This window comes from Martes martes, assembly GCF_963455335.1.
Source record: "Martes martes genome assembly, chromosome: X".
Lineage (NCBI taxonomy): Eukaryota > Metazoa > Chordata > Mammalia > Carnivora > Mustelidae > Martes > Martes martes.
Genome location: NC_137897.1, coordinates 76,850,911 through 76,875,132, shown reverse-complemented (window position 1 = coordinate 76,875,132; position 24,222 = coordinate 76,850,911). Strand labels below are relative to the sequence as shown.

Sequence of the window (24,222 nt, the reverse complement as noted above, 5' to 3'; positions counted from 1 at the left end):
TCAATGAATATCTCCCCCATTCTATACATTTCTTTTTCATTTTGTTTGATTCCTCAATGTTCCGATCTGTTAAGGGAATTCTGAATCTAGATTCTATCAGTGTATTTGTAATCTCATCCTGTTTTGTCATCCACATGTTTGATAAGCACACCATCTGAATTCCTCAAGTCACTGATAAAGGAATGAAGTAACAAAGATCTAACACTACAGTACGGAATAAAAATGACTGGGCTGATGATAAAGTCCTGAGAAGACCATACTCGCTCCCTTCCAGAATATTGATATCCATTATATCAGCAGTCTTTGGTAAAGATTCCAACTCTAATTATAATATTACCCAGCCTACATTTTCTGTCTTGTCTAGAAGGATATTTGAGAGCTTCTACTTCTCCACAGCCTTATCTTACCTGGTACCATCTCTACCCACGCAGAACTGAACTAATAATCACTCCCCCAGCTTTCTCACGACTGTACCTTTTCTCATTTCACCTCTCTGTATTATAGTAACATTTACAAGTTTGTCTCTGCCACAAGCCCAAGCTCTTGAGAGGGTAGAAACTTAAATTAACTTTGAATCTCCAGAACCTAGCACAATACCCAAAATAAAGCTAACACTTAAAAAGGAATGACTGAACATGTCTTACAATTCAGACACACTAAATTTATAGCACTTCCTATTTCTGCTATTGTAGTATTCCTATATAAAATCTAACAATCTTTCAAATGTCCTTACCTGTAGCAGAAAGGAAACAGCATAACTCAGTAGAGCAGGGTGATGAATTACATTTAAACTGTTTTTATACTCTGCTATTCCAGCTTTTTCTAAGACTTCAGGGTCAATATACAATCCTTTCTGGAAAGGTTTGGATGTCCACAGGCAACCAACCATGGCTGTCAAATAGTGATTAAATTCTTGATAGGTCTTGCTGCTGAAATTGAACTCTGATTTTGTCTATTGGGAAAGAAAAAGAATATTCTCATTATCACCTAGCCTCCCCTTCCTTCTTATTCCCAGATCATATATATCCAAAACTCAATTTTTAAACACTGGTGATTTAACGCAGAGCTTTATCATCCATACCTTTTGTACCAACTCATTTTTCTTGGCAGCTGTCAAATTGTTACGATACCTAAAAGGGAGAACAGAATGAAATTCTGAACTTTAAATGCTTTTGAAATGTAAACATAAACAAAAGTGTACATTTTAAATGTAAATATATGCAGATGTACACATACACAAATACCCAGCTGTCTAGTTAAGGATTTTATTCTTCTGTGCTACACTCTTCTCAAAGAATAAAAATTAATAGAGACTCAAACATTGAGTTATACATTTAAGATATGCACTTGACTGCATGTAAATTATACCTGAATAAAAAATAAAAAACAATGAAGAAAATGCTTTTAATGTTGCATTATAAAAAAATTAATAGAGACTCAATAGCAGAAACTGATGGGGCACCTGGGTAGCTGAGTAGATTAAGCAACTGACTTCAGCTCAGGTCATGATCTCAGGGTCCTGGAATTGAGGTCTAGGGCTCCCCACTTGAGGGGGAGTCCGCTTCTCCCTCTCCCTCTGTCCCTCCCCCCATTCATGCTTTTTATGTCTCTCTCTCTCTCAAATAAATAAATAAAATCTTTTTTAAAAAAAAAGAGCAGTCACTGATTTAAAACATGTTTTCTTAATGTAAAAAAAAGGTACAGTAGAAAGGATAAAGGAGAAACTTATAATTTTTTTTTCTTGCCTAGGAACTATTACTTAATTAGTTTACAAAATTCTAACCTTGGCATAATCCTACAAGTTTTGCCAAAAGGGTCTACAACACTTGTGGACTAAAAAGTGTAATTTAAGCCTACAAATGAAAGAACTAGAGAGGATTAGAAATAATACTTAGTTTCATATAATTGGCAATAAAATGTTCATTTTATCAGAGAAGCTACATAGACCCAAATCGGTTGTCCGTAAATGACTAATTTTTCTTTAAGACACAGCAATGAGAATGAAAAATGCTGAGTGCACCACTACCATTGCACAAAAAATTCTTTAACTATGAATATTTAATTTTTAAAAATGAGTGTTAGCTGATATACAATGTTACATTAGTTTCAAGTGTACAACACAGTGATTTGACAAGTCTGTACATTATGCTATGCTCACCACTCACTGTAGCTATCACCTGTTACCATACAATGCTATTATAATATCACTGACTATATTCCCTATGCTGTGCCTTTTATTCCCATTTACTATGGATTTTTAAAATCCATATCCCCCACAGTGACACCTCAAAAACAGTCAAAATAGACCCTTTTGGAAGGTCATTACCAAAAGAAAGACATGTTTCCTATTTCTATAGATTCTGGCAGAAAATGGAAATAGTTTTATTGTATTTAATATTTTATTATATCTTAAAGTTTATTATAGTATATTTATAAATTATAATTTATTGTACAGTTGAAAAACAAAGATAGAAGTATGATGTGTTCATTTAAAAACACAAGAAATGCTTTGTACCTGTGCATGATATAACATAGCTGATTCAGGATACTGGAATCTAGGCTGAGGAGAGCAGAATAGAAGATCCCCGGAGGAAACAACACCACTAATGGAAGGTTGTAATTTATATATATGTCACACACCTTTTGGAAAGAATGATAACATTAGGATATAGAATATTCCCCAGAACTCCTGAACCAAGTTCACCTAAAGAATTAGCAATAGAGAATAAGCAATAATAGAACATTAGATTTGGGCCTCACTGATTCATAAATAGAATAGGGAGCCATAAGCCTGCTTAAAAATATACCTCACTAAACATCACACTTGCCATAGAGGATTATTTCTACAAGGTCATTACTAAAATAGTCCATTTTTTTCTGGGAAGAGATCTTTGAATTGGGAAGAAAGAGGAAGGGAGAGCTTCTTTCACCTTAAGTCCCACTAATGCTGATTTGTCATATTAGTTAGCTGTCAAGCTAGAAAACAAAGGAGCATACTTCTATATAAATATCTAACACAAGACAATTAGTACAGGGTGGAAGCCAGGAAAACTGGGATTAGTGGGTACTTCTAGGATAATAGTTCTCTCTACATCAAATACTATAAAAAATTGAAGAAGACCAGAATTATAGGTACTATGAGAAATAAGGCAGTTGAAAGGTGGAAGTGGAGAGCTGAAGAAACAACAGGGTATTTTTGTGTTTTTGCCAGGGGTCTGGGATGTACAATGAATTAGCAAAAAGTGATGCTAGAGACAGACTTCTGTCTAGGGTCTACATTCTTCCGGGGAATGTCTATTAAAGCAGTACCTGAACTCTTCACGAAAAGCACTTGTTTCTCCACTTTATGAAAGTCAGTTATTCAGGTGAGAATATGATCATTAACTTCAAAATAAGTAGCTTATTTTAACTATGCTAATAAGATCAAAACCCAACTAAGAGTCATACATAAAATTTAAATAATATAGCAGTAAAGTAGACCACCATCACAAAAATCTAAACAGAAAAAAACTGGGATGTGTACTACCTTCTCATAGAAATCCAAAATAAAGTGCAGTAAGAAAGTACTGTTGTTTTCCAAGCGCATTGCAGTAATGGACAGCCGCCCCACATAGTGAATCAGTTCAGACACCGAGTTCATGGATCCACCTAAAGTTGTCTCTCTGAAATAAGAAATCATGACATTCAGATCCGTATTAGCAAATGTTTTCACAATTTCCAAGCTAGAGGTAAATAATACATAGCAAAAATCTGTTAAGGATTTCAGAAAACAATCAGTGCTCCAATGTATAATTGACTTTTTTAAAAACCACAGTGATTAACCATAAAGCTACACAGCCCTCCAGGGAATCATTAAGATCTACTCACAGAACATCTTCAGCAACCATTCTACTAAATACCAGAGAAATAAAGGATTAAGCTCCACAAAGACTTTTGATAATATTCCCTATGTCCAGGAACCACAGCATTTAGCAAATTAGTTTCTAAGTATACAAATCAAGACCCAGTTTTAGCTGAATTCCTGAGCTGAAATGCTATTAAAAATACTTTCACTTTAACTGGAATTCAATTCAATCTGAAAACTGAATTAGAAAAATTTTTGGCATCTTTCTATCTTCCACTAAAAAGCAAATGTAGATACGTCATATTCTTCCCAAATCAATGAACTGTGTCTCTTTAAATTACGCCTGGGTATAACTGGTTCAATTTATCCATCTACTCACCCCTGTCCTTCAGTCCACTGTTGAGTGGATTAGGAAAAATCTAGAAATGTGATTTCACAGCTTTATCCTCTGATCTAGGTAGCCAACAATGGTTATGCACAAGAAATAAAGAACATCATATAGTCTTAGAGCCAGAGAAATGATGATGACTCTACCACTACCCACCACTGTGATGGCTCAGTGCCAGAGTGAGCAGGGAAAGATTAAAAGACCATTCACATAGGTGGGCATCCATATACTCAGCTGGCCATTTGAAAACTATATTTTAACTATGATTTTTGGTAGCACCTGGCAAATGTGTCTAAAATAATGACTTGAACAATGATGACTGCTCAGAACAACTTCCTTTGAAGTCTTTCTCCACAGGACACCAGAGGCATTTTGGATGAAACAATTCCCTATTCAGGATTGCCTCCCACTCTCCCCACCCACAGTAGTACATTTACCATCCTTGGCTCCCACCTACTAAATACTGGTACCACACTCTTCCCATTCACTGTACCAACCAAAAATGCCCAATGAAGGACCACTTCTGAGAATGGTTTCTTACCCTACATAAAACGACTACAATTTACTCCCTTTGACAGTCATGTGGCATATGGTCATATGAGAGGGACATGGCATTACATCAATATCTCCAAAATAAAAGAAGTTACTGAGAACCTAAGAACTGTATTATAGATAGCAGCTCTTTCTGCCCACTGGTCCTGTCCCTGTGCTTTAATAAAATCACCATTTTACACCCCAAAAAAACCCCTGTATTATATAATGCCAAATGGTATTATGACATTAAAGTTATCTACATTTATGTCCATTTGTTTAAGAATTTTAGAAAACAAAGCTCCTTTTATTTTTTTAAAGATTTTTTTCAAATTTATTTATTTGAGAGAGAGAATGAGAGAGAGAGAGAGAAAGCATGAGCAGGATGAGGGGCAGAGGAAGAAGCAGACTCCCTGTTGAGCAGGGAGACCAATGCAGGACTTGATCCTGGGACTCCTGGATCATAACCCAAGCCAAAGGCAGACGCTCAACTGACTGAACCACCCAAGTGCCTAACAAAGCTCCTTTTAAAATGCCCTCCCATGATGTAGTGAGCACCAGGTATTATATAAGGCTGATAAATCTCTGAACTGTACCTCTGAAACTAATTAACACACTATATGTTAATTGAATTTAAATAAAAATAAATAAATGCCCTCCCAAAATTTATGACACTAATTTAAAAAGGCTGCTAGGAATTTTGGAAATAAAGGAATTGTAAAGTTCCTATATCAGGGTGCCTTAAGACTCACATTGTAAATTTCCCGAAGATTATAAACTCAAACATACTCTTCTTAATAGAATTGAGATGTCTGAAGAGGCTAAACATTTAAATTAATTTATGATCACGGTTCTCAAACTTTAGCTAGCACCAAAATCATGAGAGCATTTGTTAAAACATAGATAACTAAGTCCTACCTCCAGAGTTTATTTCAGTAGGTCTAGGTTAAGGCCTGAGACTTTGTATCTCTAACAAGTTCCCAGTGATGCTGATGCTACTGGTCCAGGGACCAGACTTTGAGAAGCACAGCCTTACTTTTTTTTTTTTGCTTTTACTACTCATAATGCTCCATTTCCTTCTAAAAGTAAAAGACATACATAGTATACAGACACACTACAAAAATGAATATGAAGAACTACAAACAATTTCCAGGCAACTCCCAAGAAGTTTCTATTCACCATGCTCATCTCAAAGTAAAAGATCACTATAGGGGTAAGAACATATAGAAAAGTAGGAGCTAATCTTGGGGCGCCTGGGTGGCTCAGTGGGTTAAAGCCTCTGCCTTCGGCTCAGGTCATGATCCCAGGGTCCTGGGATCGAGCCCCGCATCGGGCTCTCTGCTCAGTGGGGAGCCTGCTTCCCTTCCTCTCTCTCTGCCTGCCTCTCTGCCTACTTGTGATCTCTCTCTCTCTCTGTCAAATAAATAAATAAATAAAAATCTTAAAAAAAAAAGAAAAGTAGGAGCTAATCTAACCAAGCTAACCACTAACTACATGTAACTGAAGCTGAGGGATCCTTATACTTTGTATAAGGAAGATTATGTAAGATTATGTATAAATAAGATTAAGTAAGATTATGACTGACAATATAGGGAATTTGAATGTTGATTTGATATTTAAAGATATTAAGAACTATTTATTTTTTATACATCAGAGAAAGACAAATACCATATGATGTCATTTATATGTGGAAAAACAAAACAAATGAACAAACAAAAAAACAGGAACAGACTCATAAATACAGAGAACTAATGGCTGCCAGAAAAGATGGAGGTGGTGGGGGCAGGGGGAGACAAAACAGGTGAAGGAGATTAAGAAGTATAATAACTTCTAGTTATAAAATAAGTCACAGGGTTGAAAAGAACAGCATAGGGAATATAGTCAATAATATAGCAATAACTTTGGTGACAGATGACAACTACACTTATCATGGTTAGTACTGTGTAGTATATAGAATTGTCAAATCACCATGTTGTACACTAATATAATATTGCATGTCAACTGTATTTCAATTAAAAATGTTTTTAGGTGGGCACTTGGGTGGTTCAGTGGGTTAAGCCTCTGCCCTCTGCTCAGGTCATGATCTCAGGGTCCTGGAATCAAGTCCCGCATCGGGCTCTCTGCTCAGCAGGGAGCCTGCATCTCCCTCTCTCTCTGCCTGCCTCTCTGCTTAATAAATAAATAAAATATTTTAAAAAATGTTTTTAGGGCACCTGGGTGGCTCAGTTGGTTAAGTGTCTGACTTCAGCTCGGATCATGATCCTAGGTCCTGGGATCAAGCCCCATATTGGGCTTCCTGCTTGGCAGGGAGTCTGCTTCTCCCTCTTCCTCTGCTTCTCCCCCTTCCTCTGCTTCTCCCCCAGCTTGTGCTCTTGCTCATTCTCTCTCACTCAAATAAATAAATAAACAAAATCTTTTAAAAAATTAGAACGTTTTTAAATGATGATAAAATAAAGCTATTAATTCTTTTGGTGTTATACTGGTTATCATTTTTCAACAGCTGAAATGATGTCTGGGTTTTGCTTTTTGCTTAAGAAAATCTAGAACAGGGCGCCTGGGTGGCTCAGTTGGTTAAGCAACTGTCTTCAGCTCAGGTCATGATCCCGGAGTCCTGGGATCGAGTCCCACATCGGGCTCCCAGCTCCATGGGTAGTCTGCTTCTCCCTCTGACCTTCTCCCCTCTCATGCTCTCTCTCACTCTCTCTCTCTCAAATAAATAAATAAAATCTTAAAAAAAAGATTTAAGAAAATCTAGAACAATGAATCTTGAAACACTGCATCATAAACTAATGATGTATTGTGACTAACATAACACTATAAAAAAAAGATACACTGCAAAAAAAAAGAAAGAAAGAAAGAAAGAAAATCTGGAACAGAGGAAGAAGAAAGTGAGGAGTGTTGGAAATTAAAAAAAAATTAGGGGTGCCTGGGTGGCTCAATCTGTTAAGCATCTGATTTCAGCTCAGGTCATATGCGTCAGGCTCCCTGCTCAGCGGAGAGTCTGGTTGGCCCTCCCCCAGCTTGTGTGTGTGTGTGCATTCTCTTGCTCTCTCTCAAATAAATAAATATATAAAATCTTAAAAAAAATTAATCATGACCTGGTAACTGTTGAAGATGGATGATGTACATATAGGGGTAACACTGTACCATTTTCTATACTTTCTTAAAAAAGATTTTATTTGGGGGCACCTGGGTGGCTCAGTTAGTTAAGTGTCTGCCTTCCACTCAGGTCATGATCCCAGGGTCCTGGAATCAAGTCCTACATTGGGCACCCTGCTAGGTGGGAAGTCTGCTTTTCCCTCTCACCACCCCCCTCCCCCCACTTACTCTCTCTCGCTCTCACAAAAATAAATAAAATCCTTTAAAAAATAAAATAAAATATGTATTTATTTTAGAAAGGGGGGAGGGGCAGAGAGGGAGGAGGAGCAGAGAGGGAGAGAGGCAGGGGGAGGGGCAGAGGAGAGAATCCCCCTATTTTCTACACTTTTGATTATGTTTGCAGTTTTCTACAGTAGAGGATTTTTAAAAATAAATGTTAAAGAATAATGTGGCTGATAATATAGGGGAAACCAAGGATTTTAGTAGAAAGAGTCAAAGCACACCTTTAATAATAATCAACATAATGGAAATCTGGGGCTCTTTATTCCAAAGTGAAAATACTATACATAATCAAGTAATTAACTGATTAATATATATAATCAAAAGACACCAAAGAAATAAACAAAAAAAAAAAACCCAAAACTGTACTGCAAAATTACAGATTTTCCTAGCCATTAACAGACTGATTTTACATATAAGTAAGAACATGTTTTCTAAAGTGAGCTAAGCTGAATGGAAGTCAAATGTGTAAGTTCTAATGTCACCTCTCCAATATTTTGCTACAATAACTCTTGCAAGTCACTTAAGAGGCTTAGGGGTTGTTTTCTGATTTACAGAACTGAACTTGAGGAATTACCCTTCCTCACAGGATTGTAGGGAAAAGAGTGAAAAGTTACCAAAAAAATTTTTTTAGAAAACTATGATTAAGCATTTACAATAAGGTCTCATGACACACTATTAAACTCTACATGAAAACATTTTTGTACAGATCATTTCTTGTGGAGTGTTGTAAGACTCACAGAGGACTGTTCATCACAGGTTTCATGTGGATGTCTGCAGAAAGCCACAACAGCCAATTCTGCAGTAGTTCTTTCAGACACTGGAGAACACTACACTGAGAAGGCAAAACAAAACAAAAAAAAGTCATTCATAAAATCATTCAGACACACTTTAGTGTTGAGAACTAACAAATTAAACCAGAGGCTTAAAGATGGAAGGGATCATGGGGATGATTGCATCCAGCTATTGCATCCTGCATCAGAGCCCAATAGCTACTAGTCCAGCCTAATCAGTCTCCAAGAGATAAATGAACGCGAGTACAAGTTTACTGCCGTTTTCTCTACAAGACTGCCCCCAGCTTATCTGCCCAGGAACAGACTCTTGTTTCTCTAAATTACATTCATTTATAACATATATTACATCTTCAAATATAGTATCACCCACTACTTACTATCTCCCCTCAGAGATCCTTTGAAGTTGCTATGGAAATGAGTTGCCTATCCTTTTCACCCTGTGTCACAACTATAATTTACTCCCTTTTTGACAGTCAAAAAATTTATCTTACCTTCTGTAACTGGAAAACAAACAATTCTAGTCTTTCCTTTCTCAGGCTTTGCCTTGATTTCTCAGGGCCTCATTTACATAGAAACACAGTCTTAACAGAGATGTGCCCAGAGCATTCATGAAGATAAATCTATAAATTTGAAAGCTCTCCACATCATCCCAAAACCCAATACAGGAAACCTTTATTACATATCCTTAACAAATACTGGCCTAGATGCTATCTGAGTATCTCCAGTGATAGGATGCTCACTTCACAGAACAGTTCAATTAATACTTTTTAAAGAAACTGACACCTTGAATTCAATCCACCAATTATTTGAAAGGACCCACAAAATCTTAGTCGTTTTCCTCCAGGCAAAATATTCCTGCTTCCTTTACTATACCAAGCTAGAAATCATAAAGTCATCTTGTGTCCTTCATGCTTTTCTTCGTCTCCAAATCCTATCATTTTTTCTTTTCAAAATGTCCAACTTTTCCGGCTCCTATCCCACTGTAACTACCCTTGCCCCGGCCTTCACATCTCTGAGATTACTTTGTCCTCCTAGTCAGTCTTCTTTACTCTAGTCTCATCTTCCAAACCCCAATTCTTTCTCCATGGCTGCCAGACCCTTGTTATTTAAGTACTCTACCCATTATATCCACCTGCCCTCAAAGAACTGTGTATGGCAAAGGAATACCAGCATGTAACAAGGTCATGAAAAATATTCAAACTTCATTCCTGGAAATGTATGCCAAAAGAATGAAGAAATATGTATTATGAAGATCATCAACATAGTTATCTACTCCTACAAAGAAACAAATTAGAAATAATAATAGAAAAAAAATTCACTGTGGTATAACATCTATGGACTATGAATAGATTTAACTATATCTGACAAATCTTGTATCCTGGTTTTTAAATTTATTTTTTTTCAGTATTTCATTTATTTATTTGCCAGAGAGAGAGAGAGGGAAAGCACAAGCAGGAGGAGTGGCAGGCAGAGAGAGAGGCAAACACCCTGCTGAGCAAGGAGCTCAATGCAGGACTCAGTTGTAGGACCCCAAGATCATGACCTGAGCCAAAGGCAGACGCTTAACTGACCGAGATACCCAGGCATCCCAGTTTTTAAATTTATGTACACTCTTTTTGTAATTATGCAGGAGACATAAATCAATGTGATCAATGTGGACAGAAATTAGAAAATTAACATGCCACAATGAAAATAGCATTGTTACAGTAGATTTGTAGAATTTTCTCATTCATAATTCTTCAGTGAGAAAAGTTGTTTGCTGATAGACACAACCAGCTAAGCATAAACAAAAGCACTGAAAATGTTTTAATAGACTTTTAAAAACATTATTTATTTGTTATATTAAGCTAAATAATCAAGTTATACAATAGCTAAAATAATAGTAAGTCATTAAAAATCCTCATAAACTATACTCTGGTTCCTCTTCAGATCATATAAATCTTTTACCTTTTAAAATCCTCATAAACTGGGCCACCTGGGTGGCTCATTCAGTTGAGCATCTGACTCTTGATTTCAGCTCAAGTCACGATCTCAGTCAGGGTGCGATAGAGCCCCACATCGGGCTCTGCGCACAGCGTGGAGTCTGCTAAGACTCTCTCTCTCCCCCCTTCCTCTGCTCTTCCCCCCATATAATTTTAAAACAACAACAATAATAATAAAAGCCTCATAAACTAACTGAATCTCTAGCTAATTCTACTACCATGTCACACTGCTGTTATCCTTAGTCACCTACCAAAATGAAAGCCCCTTTCGTCACTTATCCTTTCTTATACTCTGTACTTCTCTGTGCTTCTTTCCCCCTTTCATCCTTCTTTCCCCCTTCTCATCCTTCCCAAATTTTTCAATTACAGTTTCCAGAATTTCTATTACATGGTAATCTAAACCTATACCTTCAATATTCTTCAAAGTATGCTTTCTGGGGGCGCCTGGGTGACTCAGTGGGTTAAAGCCTCTGCCTTCGGCTCGGGTCGTGATCCCAGGGTCCTGGGATCGAGCCCTGCATCGGGCTCTCTGCTCGGCAGGGAGCCTGCTTCCTCCTCTCTCTCTCTCTGCCTGCCTCTCTGCCTGCTTGTGATCTCTGCCTGTCAAATAAATAAATAAAATCTTTTAAAAAAAAGTATGCTTTCTGTCTTATTATAGTCATATCCTGGCTCTCCCTCAACACCCAAGGACACTGTTTTCTCTGAACACATTTTCTTATTCCACTTCAACATCTGGAGGTAAGCACTGCCCTTGCTTCCCACTGCTAACATGAGAATATAAGCCTCTTCCTTGAGAAGGTAAATATAAAATCAGAATGACTCTCCCTTTAAGAAAAAAGAAATCTGGTTCTGCCCCCACCTTCCATTAAAACTGTTCACAAAGGTAGCACAAAACTTCTGTATTATCAATTTCAAAAGAAACTTTCTTTGGTCTTCATTTTTCTGGATCTTCCTGGGATATACGGCAACATTATTCCTTCACCACTTCTTGATATCCTGTATTCCCTTTGTTTCCTTGGCACTACTGTTCTGGTTCTTTTCATACCTCTTGAGAAGGTTCTTTCACAGACTCACCTTTTTAGCTAAGAATACTGAGTATTCCTGAGCTCTGTCCTTGGCCCACCAACTATTTACTTTCCTCTATCCCTTTTTCTCCTCAAACTCCCGTTCTCAAATATATGTATATGTGTATAATTGTATACATAGTTATTAGGTTAGACCATATGAAATTGCCATTGATCAAACATCTTTGACCTATAAAAATGGCAATTTCGGGGGCACCTGGGTGGCTCAGTCAGTTAAGCCACTGCCTTTGGCTCAGGTCATGATCCTGGGCTCCTGGGATCGAGCCCCACATCGGGCTCCTTGCTGAGAAGGAAGCCTGCTTCTCTCCTGCCTGCCACTCCCCCTACTTGTGCTTGCCCTCCCTCCCTCCCTCCCCCCCGTCAAATAAATAAATACAAATCTTTTTAAAAATGGCAATTTCGTATGGTTTGACTTAATATTTATAGATAAACAGCTCTCTAGATTGGTGGAGTAAGAGAAGAGATAAAAAATAACCCAATTGTAAGATAGGAAGAAAATCACAAAAGGCTGCAAAATGAAGTCCCTAAAAATGCATTAGCTTGGAGAAGTGGTATGTACTGTCACATGAATGATACTATTGGTCAGGTAGTAAGTACAAGTAATATAAATAAACCTCAAACCCAAGTTATTGTAACAGGTAATTAATAAAGTGCCATTTGAACATGACAAACACTAACCAGGACAAAACATCTTCCTGTAAATGTGGCCAACAGTTAGTGATTTAAGGTGAAAACAATGTTACAAAAGAAACATTGCTTTTATTGTCATTCCTCTGGAATAGGAATAACCATTCCATACAAAGTGGTTCTCAAACTCACTTGGGTAAAACTCTTGGAAGCCACAGTGGTCTTTTGGGGGAATACCCCAAAATGGTAACACATTTTAATTTTATCGTATAAGGTTGGAACAATGTTATTAGCAGAAAATGAGTATGTAATAAATATACAATATGAATGTCACAGGGGTTTTGTTTTCTTTGGCCATTATTGTATTCCCAGTGTCAAGAAGGGCATCTAGTACATGGTAGGTTCTCAATAAATATTTGTAAAATAAGTCTATCTATAGAAATATCAACCACAACAATCAAAGTAAGGTTAAGCATTTCCCACTTTTTTTTATTAACACAAATTTGCCACCTGTTCATTCACTTTGTCATCTGCTACAAGTGAAAACAGTCCAGGAAAATTATATGCAACAAAACCTTTAAAACAGAAAATTCTGTGCATTAACTTTGATCTGAGTAATGCAGCACCTCAATTCCAGGTCCAAGGGAATCCTGCTGAAAAACCACCACTTCAGTATGGGTTTGGAATCATGTACCACTGGCCATAAAATGATACTTCCTATTCAATTTAAACAAGACAGTTTTTTTTTTACCTTGAAATAAATGGTTGATGTAAAGAAGAGCTGTGCTAGATGGTCAAAAAGAAGTGGTTTCATCTCTAGGAATTAAAAAAAAAGATTATTCAAGATTCCTTTAATTAATATTACACTGAGTTAAAAGACCCCAAATTTTCATGATACATACCAGAGAAGCTACTAAAAGGAATCCAGGTCACAAGCTGAAGGAACTGTGATCGACAACAGAAGCCATCCCAGAGAGGAAGGCTCTTGTACAGGAATGTTTCACAGGAATAAAACCCCTCCTATAACAAAAGTCAATAGTAAAAACTCATATGAAACTCCTCAAGGGGCACCTGGGTGGCTCAGTCGTTAAGCGTCTGCCTTCGGCTTGGGTCATGATCTCAGGGTCCTGGGATCGAGCCCCGCATTGGGTTCCTTGCTCAGCGGGAAGGCTGTTCTCCCTCTCCCACTCCCCCTGCTTGTTTTCCCTCTCTGGCTCTCTCTCTGTGTCAGATAAATAAATAAAATCTTAAAAAAAAAAAAGAAAAGAAAAGATACTCCTCGGTCCATAACTACTCTCTAAACAACCAGTTTAGGGGCACCTGGGTGGCTCAGTGAGTTAAGCCTCTGCCTTCGGCTCAGGTCATGGTCTCGGGGTCCTGGGATTGAGCCCTGCATTGGGCTCTCTGCTCAGCAGGGAGCCTGCTTCCCCCTCTCTCTGCCTACTTGTGATTTCTCTCTCCGTCAAATAAATAAATAAAAAGTCTTTAAAAAAATTAAAACAACCCCTCACTCGTCTGTGATGGCCTGCCTCACCGTGCGCACGCTCCGCCGCTGCCCCGCAGAAATGCTTCGATTACCCACAGTCCTTCGCCAAATTAGGCCAGTGTCCAGAGCACTGGCTCCTCATTTCACTCGGGCCTATGCCAAAGATGTAAAATTTGGTGCAGATGCCCGAGCCTTAATGCTTCAAGGTGTAGACCTTTTAGCCGATGCTGTAGCCGTTACAATGGGGCCAAAGGGAAGAACAGTGATTATTGAACAGAGTTGGGGAAGTCCCAAAGTAACAAAAGATGGTGTGACCGTAGCAGAGTCAATTGACTTAAAAGATAAATACAAAAATATTGGCGCTAAACTTGTTCAAGATGTCGCCAATAACACAAACGAAGAGGCTGGGGACGGCACCACCACTGCTACTGTCTTGGCATGCTCTATTGCCAAGGAAGGCTTCGAGAAGATTAGCAAAGGTGCTAATCCTGTGGAAATCAGGAGAGGTGTGATGTTAGCTGTTGATGCCGTAATTGCTGAACTTAAGAAGCAGTCTAAACCCGTGACAACCCCTGAAGAAATTGCTCAGGTTGCTACGATTTCTGCAAATGGAGACAAAGAAATTGGCAACATCATTTCCGATGCAATGAAAAAGGTTGGAAGAAAGGGTGTCATCACAGTAAAGGATGGAAAAACACTAAATGATGAATTAGAAATTATTGAAGGCATGAAGTTTGATCGAGGTTACATTTCTCCATACTTTATTAATACCTCAAAAGGTCAGAAATGTGAATTCCAGGATGCCTATGTTCTATTGAGTGAAAAGAAAATTTCTAGTGTCCAGTCCATTGTACCTGCTCTTGAAATTGCCAAAGCTCACCGTAAGCCCTTGGTCATAATTGCTGAAGATGTTGATGGAGAAGCCCTGAGTACACTCGTTTTGAATAGGCTGAAAGTTGGTCTTCAGGTTGTGGCAGTCAAAGCTCCAGGTTTTGGTGACAATAGAAAGAACCAGCTTAAAGACATAGCTATTGCTACTGGTGGTGCAGTTTTTGGGGAAGAAGGATTGACTCTATATATGTGCTGCCGAAGCGAGCACAGAAGGATTGACTCTAAATCTCGAAGATGTTCAGCCTCACGACTTAGGAAAAGTTGGAGAGGTCATTGTGACCAAAGATGATGCCATGCTCTTAAAAGGAAAAGGTGACAAGGCTCAAACTGAAAAACGTATTCAAGAAATCATTGAGCAGTTAGATATTACAACTAGTGAATATGAAAAGGAAAAGCTGAATGAACGTTTGGCAAAACTCTCAGATGGTGTAGCTGTGTTGAAGGTTGGTGGGACAAGTGATGTTGAAGTGAATGAAAAGAAAGACAGAGTTACAGATGCGCTCAATGCTACATGAGCTGCTGTTGAAGAAGGCATTGTTCTGGGAGGGGGTTGTGCCCTGCTTCGGTGCATTCCAGCCTTGGATTCATTAACTCCAGCTAACGAAGATCAAAAAATTGGTATAGAAATTATTAAGAGAACACTCAAAATTCCTGCAATGACCATTGCTAAGAATGCAGGTGTTGAAGGATCGTTGATAGTTGAGAAAATTATGCAGAGTTCCCAAAAAGTTGGTTATGATGCTATGCTTGGAGATTTTGTGAATATGGTGGAAAAAGGAATCATTGATCCGACAAAGGTTGTAAGAACTGCTTTATTGGATGCTGCTGGAGTGGCCTCTCTGTTAACTACAGCAGAAGTTGTAGTCACCGAAATTCCTAAAGAAGAGAAGGACCCAGCAATGGGCGGAATGGGTGGGATGGGAGGGGGTATGGGAAGTGGCATGTTCTGATTCCTAGAATAGTGCTTTACCATTATTAATGAACTGTGAGAGGAAGCTCATGCTCTGCTCCTCAACCATAACTTCAGAGAAATCAGTTGAAGGAAATGACTGAAGAAAAGGCTGGCTGATGTTTAAGAAAATCACTATAACCATCAGTTACTGGTTTCAGTTGACAACATATAATGGTTTACTGTTGTCATTGTCCATGCCTACAGATAATTTATTTTGTATTTTTGAATAAAAAGACATTTGTACATTCCTGATAACTGAGTGCAAGAGCCATGTACCAATGTACTGCTTTCAACTTAAATCACTGAGGCATTTTTACTACTATTCTGTTAAAATCAGGATTTTAGTGTTTGCCATCACCAGATGAAAAGTTAAGAAGCAGCCTTTCTGTGGAGAGTAAGAATAATTATGTACAAAGTAGAGAAATATCCAATTATGTGACAACCTTTGTATAATAAAAATTTGTTTTAAAGTTAAAAAAAATTAAAACAACCTGTTTATTCTGTGCTATAGTTGTTTTACTCTTATACTAAATTTTTTGTCATCAATATAATAAAAGCCTTGGGTTAGGTCCAGAGTTCCTCACAAAAAGGACAAGATGATTAACGTTTGGATACGTTACCATCTTCATCAACATACTTCGCAAATACCATAAAATAGCAATTGGAAAGAAGGTAAAAAGTCAAGTTATGGAATATTTTTAAATATAAATAAAATGGTACTACTCTGGAGTATATGCAGTCATGTATACAATGTTTGGACGCCTGGGTTGCTCAGTCGGTTAAGCATCCAGCTCTTGATTTCGGCTCAGGTCATGATCTCAGGGTCATGGAATCAAGCCCCTGTGTCAGGCTCTGTACTCTGTGCGGAGTCTGCTTGTCCCTCTTGCTCTGCTCCTCCCCTCTGCTCACTCACTGACTCTCTAAGAAATAAATAAAATCCGGGGCGCCTGGGTGGCTCAGTGGGTTAAAGCCTCTGCCTTCGGCTCAGGTCATGATCCCAGGGTCCTGGGATCGAGCCCCGCATCAGGCTCACTGCTCGGCCGGGAGCCTGCTTCCTCCTCTCTCTCTGCCTGCCTCTCTGCCTACCTGTGATCTCTGTCTGTCAAATAAATCAATAAAATCTTAAAAAAAAAGAAATAAATAAAATCCTTTTAAAAAAGTATGCAATGTTATAATAGGGCTATAATTTCTTTAGAGGCCATAGACCAAATCCAAACTCTGGGCAGCTCCATCTGAAGGAACACTTGAGTGTGTAGACTGCTTATGTTTTCACCAAAGATTTAGGGCTTTCCTTTTTTCTTCCCTGTGTTGCCCTGAGCCTTAAAGAATGGCATGCACCAGGACTCCATCCTAGACTTTCTTTTCATGACATGAATTCTCTGGATAATCTCACCTACAACATAGCTAAAACCACCACCTGTATCATGAGGAGTCCTAAAGCTATATATCTAGCTCAAATCTCATTCCTCAGCTCTGGACTCATTATCTAACTATCTACTGGATACAACCTTTCAGATATCCCACAGGCATCTTTTAAGTCAAATTTCTGAGGCACCTGGGTGGCTCAGTCAGTTAAGCATCTGACTTCGGCTCACCTCAATGACCCCAAGGTCCTAGGATCGAGCCTATATTGGGCTCCCCACTCAGCAGTGAGTCTGCTTGTCCCCTACCCCTCCCTCTGCTCATGCTCTCTCTCTCAAATAAATAAAATCTTCAAAAATGTAAGTCAAAATTCTTTCCTTCCAAGCCTGTTCCTTCTATATCCCCTTTCTTACTGAATGCCAAGCAGGAAACCTAAAAGTCAACCTAAACGTATCCCTTTATTATCATTACCATAATATACATCCAACTTCCAATTTAATGATTTCACATCAAATCCTTAAGATTTAGTAATTTATTATGCACCTCTTTTGTACCAGTTACCACGCTTACCCCTTGTACAGGAAGAAAAGTTAGACAAGGTTCCCACCAGCTGGGAGCTCATAATATGTGGAAAGACAGATACTGAAAGTGCCATGATACAGGTAAGCACAGTGAACTAAGGAAGCACATAAAATAAACATCTAAACCAGACTAGGGCAATGAGTATAGGCTTCTTGATGGTGCTGATAAATGAGCTGCAGCTTAAAGTACAACTAGGGTTACTTACGTACGCCAAATAATTAATTGGCTAAAACATTAAAAAATATTGTTGATTATGAGAACACAATTATTAACCTATGAGGTCTATGTTACCAGCTAATTCAATTAGTTGAATGCATTCAGTGACATCTTCAGTTTGTTCTCTTAAATTATAGACCTTTCTTATTTGCATAAATTAACAAATTATTTCCTCAAATCCAACAGTACAGAGATAAACGTCAATTCAACTCAACTCTATCTATAACGAGCTTTGAACTGAGCAAATACTGTTTACAAATTATGCCACACACCAACAAAGGGTATTCAGTGGATATCTAAATAAATTTTAGTAAGAAGTGGTGGAGTATATATGAAGAAAGTAGAATCTTACTTGTAAGAAGCACTGTGCCCTGACGATAGTGTCCAGGAAGTTGGTAAATTGTTTTCCATGCTCATAATTATTCATCTTGTACCAAATGCACTCTGGAACAGAAATATTAAACATAAGTATCTGGGTGAATGACAATAAAAACTATACATATAATTACCACTACTCTAAAGTGACGTGACAAATACAAACAAGTAATTAGTCTTATACACCCTAACCAACTTGCACTACAGACTGTAACAGGTAGGTGGAAGCGATAGTGAGATGTTTCTCAAAAACTTAATGATACGGGACGCCTGGGTGGCTCAGTTGGTTGAGCGGCTGCCTTCGGCTCAGGTCATGATCCCAGCGTCCTGGGATCGAGTCCCATATCGGGCTCCTTGCTCAGCGGGGAGCCTGCTTCTCCCTCTGCCTCTGCCTACCACTCTGTCTGCCTGTGCTCGCTCACTCTCTCTCTAACAAATAAATAAATTAAAAAAAAAAAAAAAACTTAATGATACAGGGAAAGCTTACAGTGAAAAACTAAACTAGTAAAACTGATATATAATAAATGTGATTAGCTTAAGTCACATAGTAGTCCAAAAGACTATACATGTATGAGTTTTAGTAGCTGGTAATCTAATTATATCATATCCAATCTAAAAAAAAAACTGAGCAGGAAAAGGAGAATTAGCCTGGAACTAACTAAAACCAACTTTAAATACTTCAAAACGGGGCGCCTGAATGGCTCAGTGGGTTAAGCCTCTGCCTTCGGCTCAGGTCATGATTTCAGGGTCCTGAGATCAAGCCCCACATCGGGCTCTCTGCTTGGCAGGGAGCCTGCTTCCCCCTCTCTCTCTGTCTGCTGTTCTGCCTACTTGTGATCTCTCTCTCTCTCTCTCTGTGTCAAATGAATAAATAAAATCTTTTTAAAAAATTAAAAATAAATAAGTAAATAAATACTTCAAGAGTCAGGGGTTACTTACCCAAGAAAGAAACAATCCGGTCAACAGAAATATGATCTCTAGAGAAACTGACTCCCTTAGAGGAATACAATGATCAGGCTTTATTTACTACGGCCTGGATGAAAAACTCCCTTATTGCTCTTTCCTTCAATTCTGTAATTAAGAAATCTTCTAATGACTAATTTGGCTCTCATCTATACTGATGGCAGAGAGGAGATACTATTGTTGGCAGACATGAACATTTTGGTCACCAAAAAGAATTACTTCTATTATATAGTAAGTTGATATTCTGACTTATAAATTAGTCTTCTCTGAGTGTGTTTAGCACTAGTCTGATGATTCTGGGGCCTGAACAGTAAGTTTCTAGACATATATAGATGAAGGCTTTGGATTGTGATGGTCATCAAAATGGAGACACACAGTGAGTTTAGGTGGCCATCCAGCAATGTTTCCTTAACAACACACCTCCTTTCTTATTGTCTCCTAAAATTACAAGGAAAGCATACCAACTCTAAATATATGATTATCAGAGAAATAGTTACAGCATATAAAGGCTCCTCCTATTTAGAATTTGTTACCCTTATAAAAGATATGAACTATTTTGTTCCTTCCTCATTCACCTAATGCTTTAAGTAACAATTTTTACCTTCTTGTAATGTTTGACTCAACCAGTGATAAAGCCTCAGTAAGATAGACTCATCTTTGACACAGTTAAGATAGTGAAGTAACAGAGAGTTGTTCAACACTGCACCCATCTGAGAAGGCAGCTGCAAAGAGAGATCAATCAACTGTAAGTATATGAAAAGTAGGTTATAGCAACGAGGAAATCATCAGAAAGCAAATATATAACAAAAATAAAGGGTATGAAAATCAAATGAAAAATGCAGATAAGCACATGGTCCAGTCACATACCTCTAAGCAGTGGATGTTCTGTAAGAGTTGAGGGAAGCTTTTAAGCTGTTCTAGTGGAAACGATTCATTGCTACTGAGATAATCAGAAAGAGTCATCTCTTTTTTCCCACATTCTTTAATGTAGCTACTAGAATTTAGCACTGGTATAACTGAGTAAGAATTCCATTTCTAAAGAAGAAAGACAATAAAACAATCTATCAATAGACTAAACAGACTACAAACTAAATGTAAAAGCAATTGTTGAGGTGGTTCAATTAATGAGGTCTGAAGTGGTTTGCATAGAATCCTGGGCAATTGAAATGTATTTAAACATCTATAATCTCTTCAAACATCTGAATGTTTATTGTTTGGATTTAAGAAAAGAAACCTGCACAAATCATCTGGGCTATTAAATACTTACTCTTTTTACAGGACGGACTTGACCTGGACCTAACATCAATTTTAGAGGTTCAGGAGGGGGTCCCTGATTCCTTTGCCTCACAGCAAATAGAGCTGCCTTCCACAGATTCTCTGAATTCTTAAAATAGATCTATAAAAAATTAGATTAAAGTACATGAGTAGGTACCCATAACCCAAAGCAAATAAAATCCCAAACTCTTCATTAACTGAAAGCATATTAATTATGAAACATTTTGCAGCCATGCAAATCCATTTAGGTTTTTTCTGATCAAGAATCTATTAAATACATCAAATAGAATCAAAACAAAGTGCCAATCCCTAAAAAAACTTTCCAGAAACAGTGCTGCAATACTAGATCTTTTTTTAAACGATCTTATTTATTTATTTGTCAGAGAGATAGAAAGAACACAAGCAGGGGAGTGGCAGGCAGAGGGAGAAGCAGGCTCCCTGCCAAGCAGGAAGCCCGACATGGGACTCGATCCCAGGACTCTGGGATTATGACCTGAGCCAAAGGCAGATGCTTAACCGAATGAGACACCCAGGCATCCCTGCAATACTAGATCTTAAAACACTATGCTATAAACATTTCAGTTCAAATCTGCAAATTAACTTAATAAAAAATAACACATTTCAATCTCAATATGACTTACCACTCCTTAATCCCTTACCTTCTTCCTTGTAGGCAAAGATACAGAAATCAACATAGGAGCAAAGAACTTATACAACGACAACAAAGCCTGGAGATGAGGCTGCATTCCCTGAAATGAAATAGGAAAATTGAAAATTTTCAATTTTCAACCCTATGGCATAAGGAAAAAAAGTAATGATAAAGTAAAGAGATTAAGTGTATATTCAGACCCTAATTTTACTATGTGATATGGTATAGGAAGATGATACAGAAAATCAAAGAATAGGGGTGCCTGGGTGGCTCAGTCGTTAAGTATCTGCCTATGGCTCAGGTCATGATCTCAGGGTCCTGGAATCGAGCCCCGTATCAGGCTCCCTACTCAGTGGGAAGCCTGCTTCTCCCTCTCCCACTCCCCTTGCTTGTGTTCCCTCTCTCAGTGTCTCTCTCTGTTGAATAAATAAATAAAGTCTTTTTTAAGAAAAGAAAATCAAAGAATAAATAACCAGACATTTAAATCAACGGTCATAAAACTACCCTCGCCAGCCTATGGACTTCTCTTTTATGACCTTTTCTCCTACTTTACTTCTTATATTTTCTCTCTTCTTCTCTGTCCATGCCTTAGATCTACCACTTATACCTGCTAGCATGGCTTACTTTCACTGGTAGCATACTCAGGACTCAAAGTTGATTCATTCTTGATTTAGACAGAAAGGTGGGAAGACAAAAAGGGAAGCCAAGAAAACAGGGCAAAAGAAATATTAAAATCTTATTATCATAGTTCCTGGAAAATTAACTAGGAAATACAACAACTGCAGTGGTTAAGCAGCTTGATAGAACTAAAACAAGTCTTAATATAAACATTAATATTATAATGACAGAAGTCATTACTGCTGGATACCTGTGTTAGATATATCCGGCTATCCAGAGAAAGCATACCACTAAAATGAATTCCAAGAAAATAACTAAACTGCTTTTATTATATTACAATTTTGTTGAATCAAATACCGTACAAAATAAGGAAGGCAGAAATGGGGCTTAGAAATACAGTATTCTTATTTTTATAACAGCTTCTTTTTTTAAAGATTTTATTCATTTATTTGACAGAGATCACAAGTAGGCAGACAGGCAGGCAGAGAGAGAGAGGGAAGCAGGCTCCCTGCTGAGCAGAGAGCCCGATGTGGGGCTCAATCCCAGGAACCTGGGATCATGACCTGAGCCGAAAGCAGAGGCTTTAACTCACTGAGTCACCCAGGCGCCCCTATAACAGCTTCTTGAAATTAAATTTGTTATAACAACACCAAAATAATCCAGTTTATCTATGCTGAAATACTTTCCAATCTCTGTACTCATTGTCAATTAGTATCAGTGTTTGTTTTGACTTGGAATGTTTTTTGATAGAGCAAATATTTAGTAGAGGAGAGACCTTTAGAATTTATTGTCTAGTTAAATGAACATATCTTAGTTGTTAAAAAGTTAACATTCTCTTCTTTTTTAAAAAGAATTCCAGTTAAACATGGCATATTGAACATATGGATTTAACTCTGGGTCCTCCCAAAGCCCCACTGAAAACTAAAGGAATGAAAAAGGCATAAAGCACAAATTCAAAGAGAACAAGAGAAGACACAACAGCAAATGAAAAGATCCCAAAAAGATTTTAGAGCCTAGAATGAAAAGAAAATGGACAGAGAGTAGTGAATTTAGCAAAACAGAGAAAACAAAACCTAAGGTAGCAACAGAAAAAGGCTCAAAAGCAGCAGATTCAGGTTTGAGAACTCTCAAAAAGGCTCAGGAATTTGAGGGACCAGATACCTCTGAAAAGTGGAGGTAGCAGAAGTACAAGAGAGGCAGAAAACAGGATCGGTTGAAAACCTAATTAAGAAATACAGCCCCAAATTCCTTCCTCACCCCCTTTCACTGCTTACATCCCATGGGGCTAGTAGCCGAGTTTATAACCTATGATGGTAAATTTTATATGTCAATTTGGCTGGGTCCCAGAGTGCCCAGATATTTAGTCAAACATTATTTGGGATGCTCCTGTGAGAGTGTTTTACATGAGATTAACACTTAAATTGACAGACTTTGAGTAGACTGCCCTTCATAATGTGGGTGGCCCTCATTCAATCAGTTGAAAGCCCTTATAGAACAAAAAGACCAGCCTCCCCCAAGCAAGAAAGAATTCTCCAGCAGCCTACTTAAAAGAGTATATGTAACACCAGCTCTTTCTGGTTCTACAGCAGACTGCCTTTGGACTCAAACTGAAACATCAGCTCTCCAGGGTCTCCAGCCTGTTGGCCCCCCCGCAGACTATGGACTTGCTAGCTTCATGATCATACAAGTCAATTCCTTATAATAAATACCCTTCTATATATCTATACATGCATCCTATTGGTTCTGTTTCTCTAGAGAAGACTAATACAACCCCTAGGCAGGAAATAAGAGAATTCCTCTCCCGGGAAAGTGACACAGCCATCTGTGGGGCTCCCCAGTGAAACATCAAGATCCTACAATGAACAAGTCCTGCTCACATGCAAAACCTTCCAATCACCATTTTAGTTCTTTACTATTAAATACGGAAAAACAAGGTTTGCCAGGCATTTGAGAAGGCCTCTACTATGAAAGAACAAACTAACTAAAGAAAGGAATTCTGAAGAAGCAGAGACAAAGCTGGAAATAGGGGGAAAAAATCATAGCCCAAGTCATATAGGCTCATGCTGGGCAGAGAGGAGAATCCTAGAAACCATTCTTACCAACCCTCAGGGGAGAGCTAACTCCCCACCTCTGTTCCAAAGATTGGTCTCAACAGAGCCTGGTGTATGTATGATAACAACATGCCTGCTGCACTTCCCACCACTCATGTTTGCCTCCAGAAAGA

At 38.2% G+C, this 24,222-nt stretch overlaps 2 protein-coding genes across 2 annotated transcripts in view; one reads left to right on the top strand and one right to left on the bottom strand.

Moving 5' to 3' along the window:
- Positions 1-8,877: 8,877 nt before the first annotated feature.
- The window catches only part of CENPI (centromere protein I), a gene marked incomplete at its 3' end in the record, with an annotated part of 41,661 nt that continues 26,316 nt past the window's right edge, over positions 8,878-24,222 (bottom strand). Inside the window, exons 8-15 of the mRNA XM_080831290.1 lie at positions 21,391-21,480; positions 20,724-20,852; positions 20,324-20,491; positions 20,058-20,178; positions 18,471-18,562; positions 13,532-13,649; positions 13,381-13,445; positions 8,878-8,976 (exon numbers count right to left, since the gene is read on the bottom strand). Of these exons, the coding sequence (XP_080687416.1) occupies positions 8,878-8,976; positions 13,381-13,445; positions 13,532-13,649; positions 18,471-18,562; positions 20,058-20,178; positions 20,324-20,491; positions 20,724-20,852; positions 21,391-21,480 (882 nt within the window). The remainder of the gene's footprint in view (positions 8,977-13,380; positions 13,446-13,531; positions 13,650-18,470; positions 18,563-20,057; positions 20,179-20,323; positions 20,492-20,723; positions 20,853-21,390; positions 21,481-24,222) is intronic.
- On the top strand, positions 14,187-15,956 carry LOC308359950 (60 kDa heat shock protein, mitochondrial-like; the record flags this gene model as incomplete). The annotated part of the gene is given in 3 exon segments (XM_080831289.1): positions 14,187-15,214; positions 15,216-15,518; positions 15,522-15,956. Coding segments are annotated over 3 exon segments (1,758 nt in total). The 5' UTR covers positions 14,187-14,194.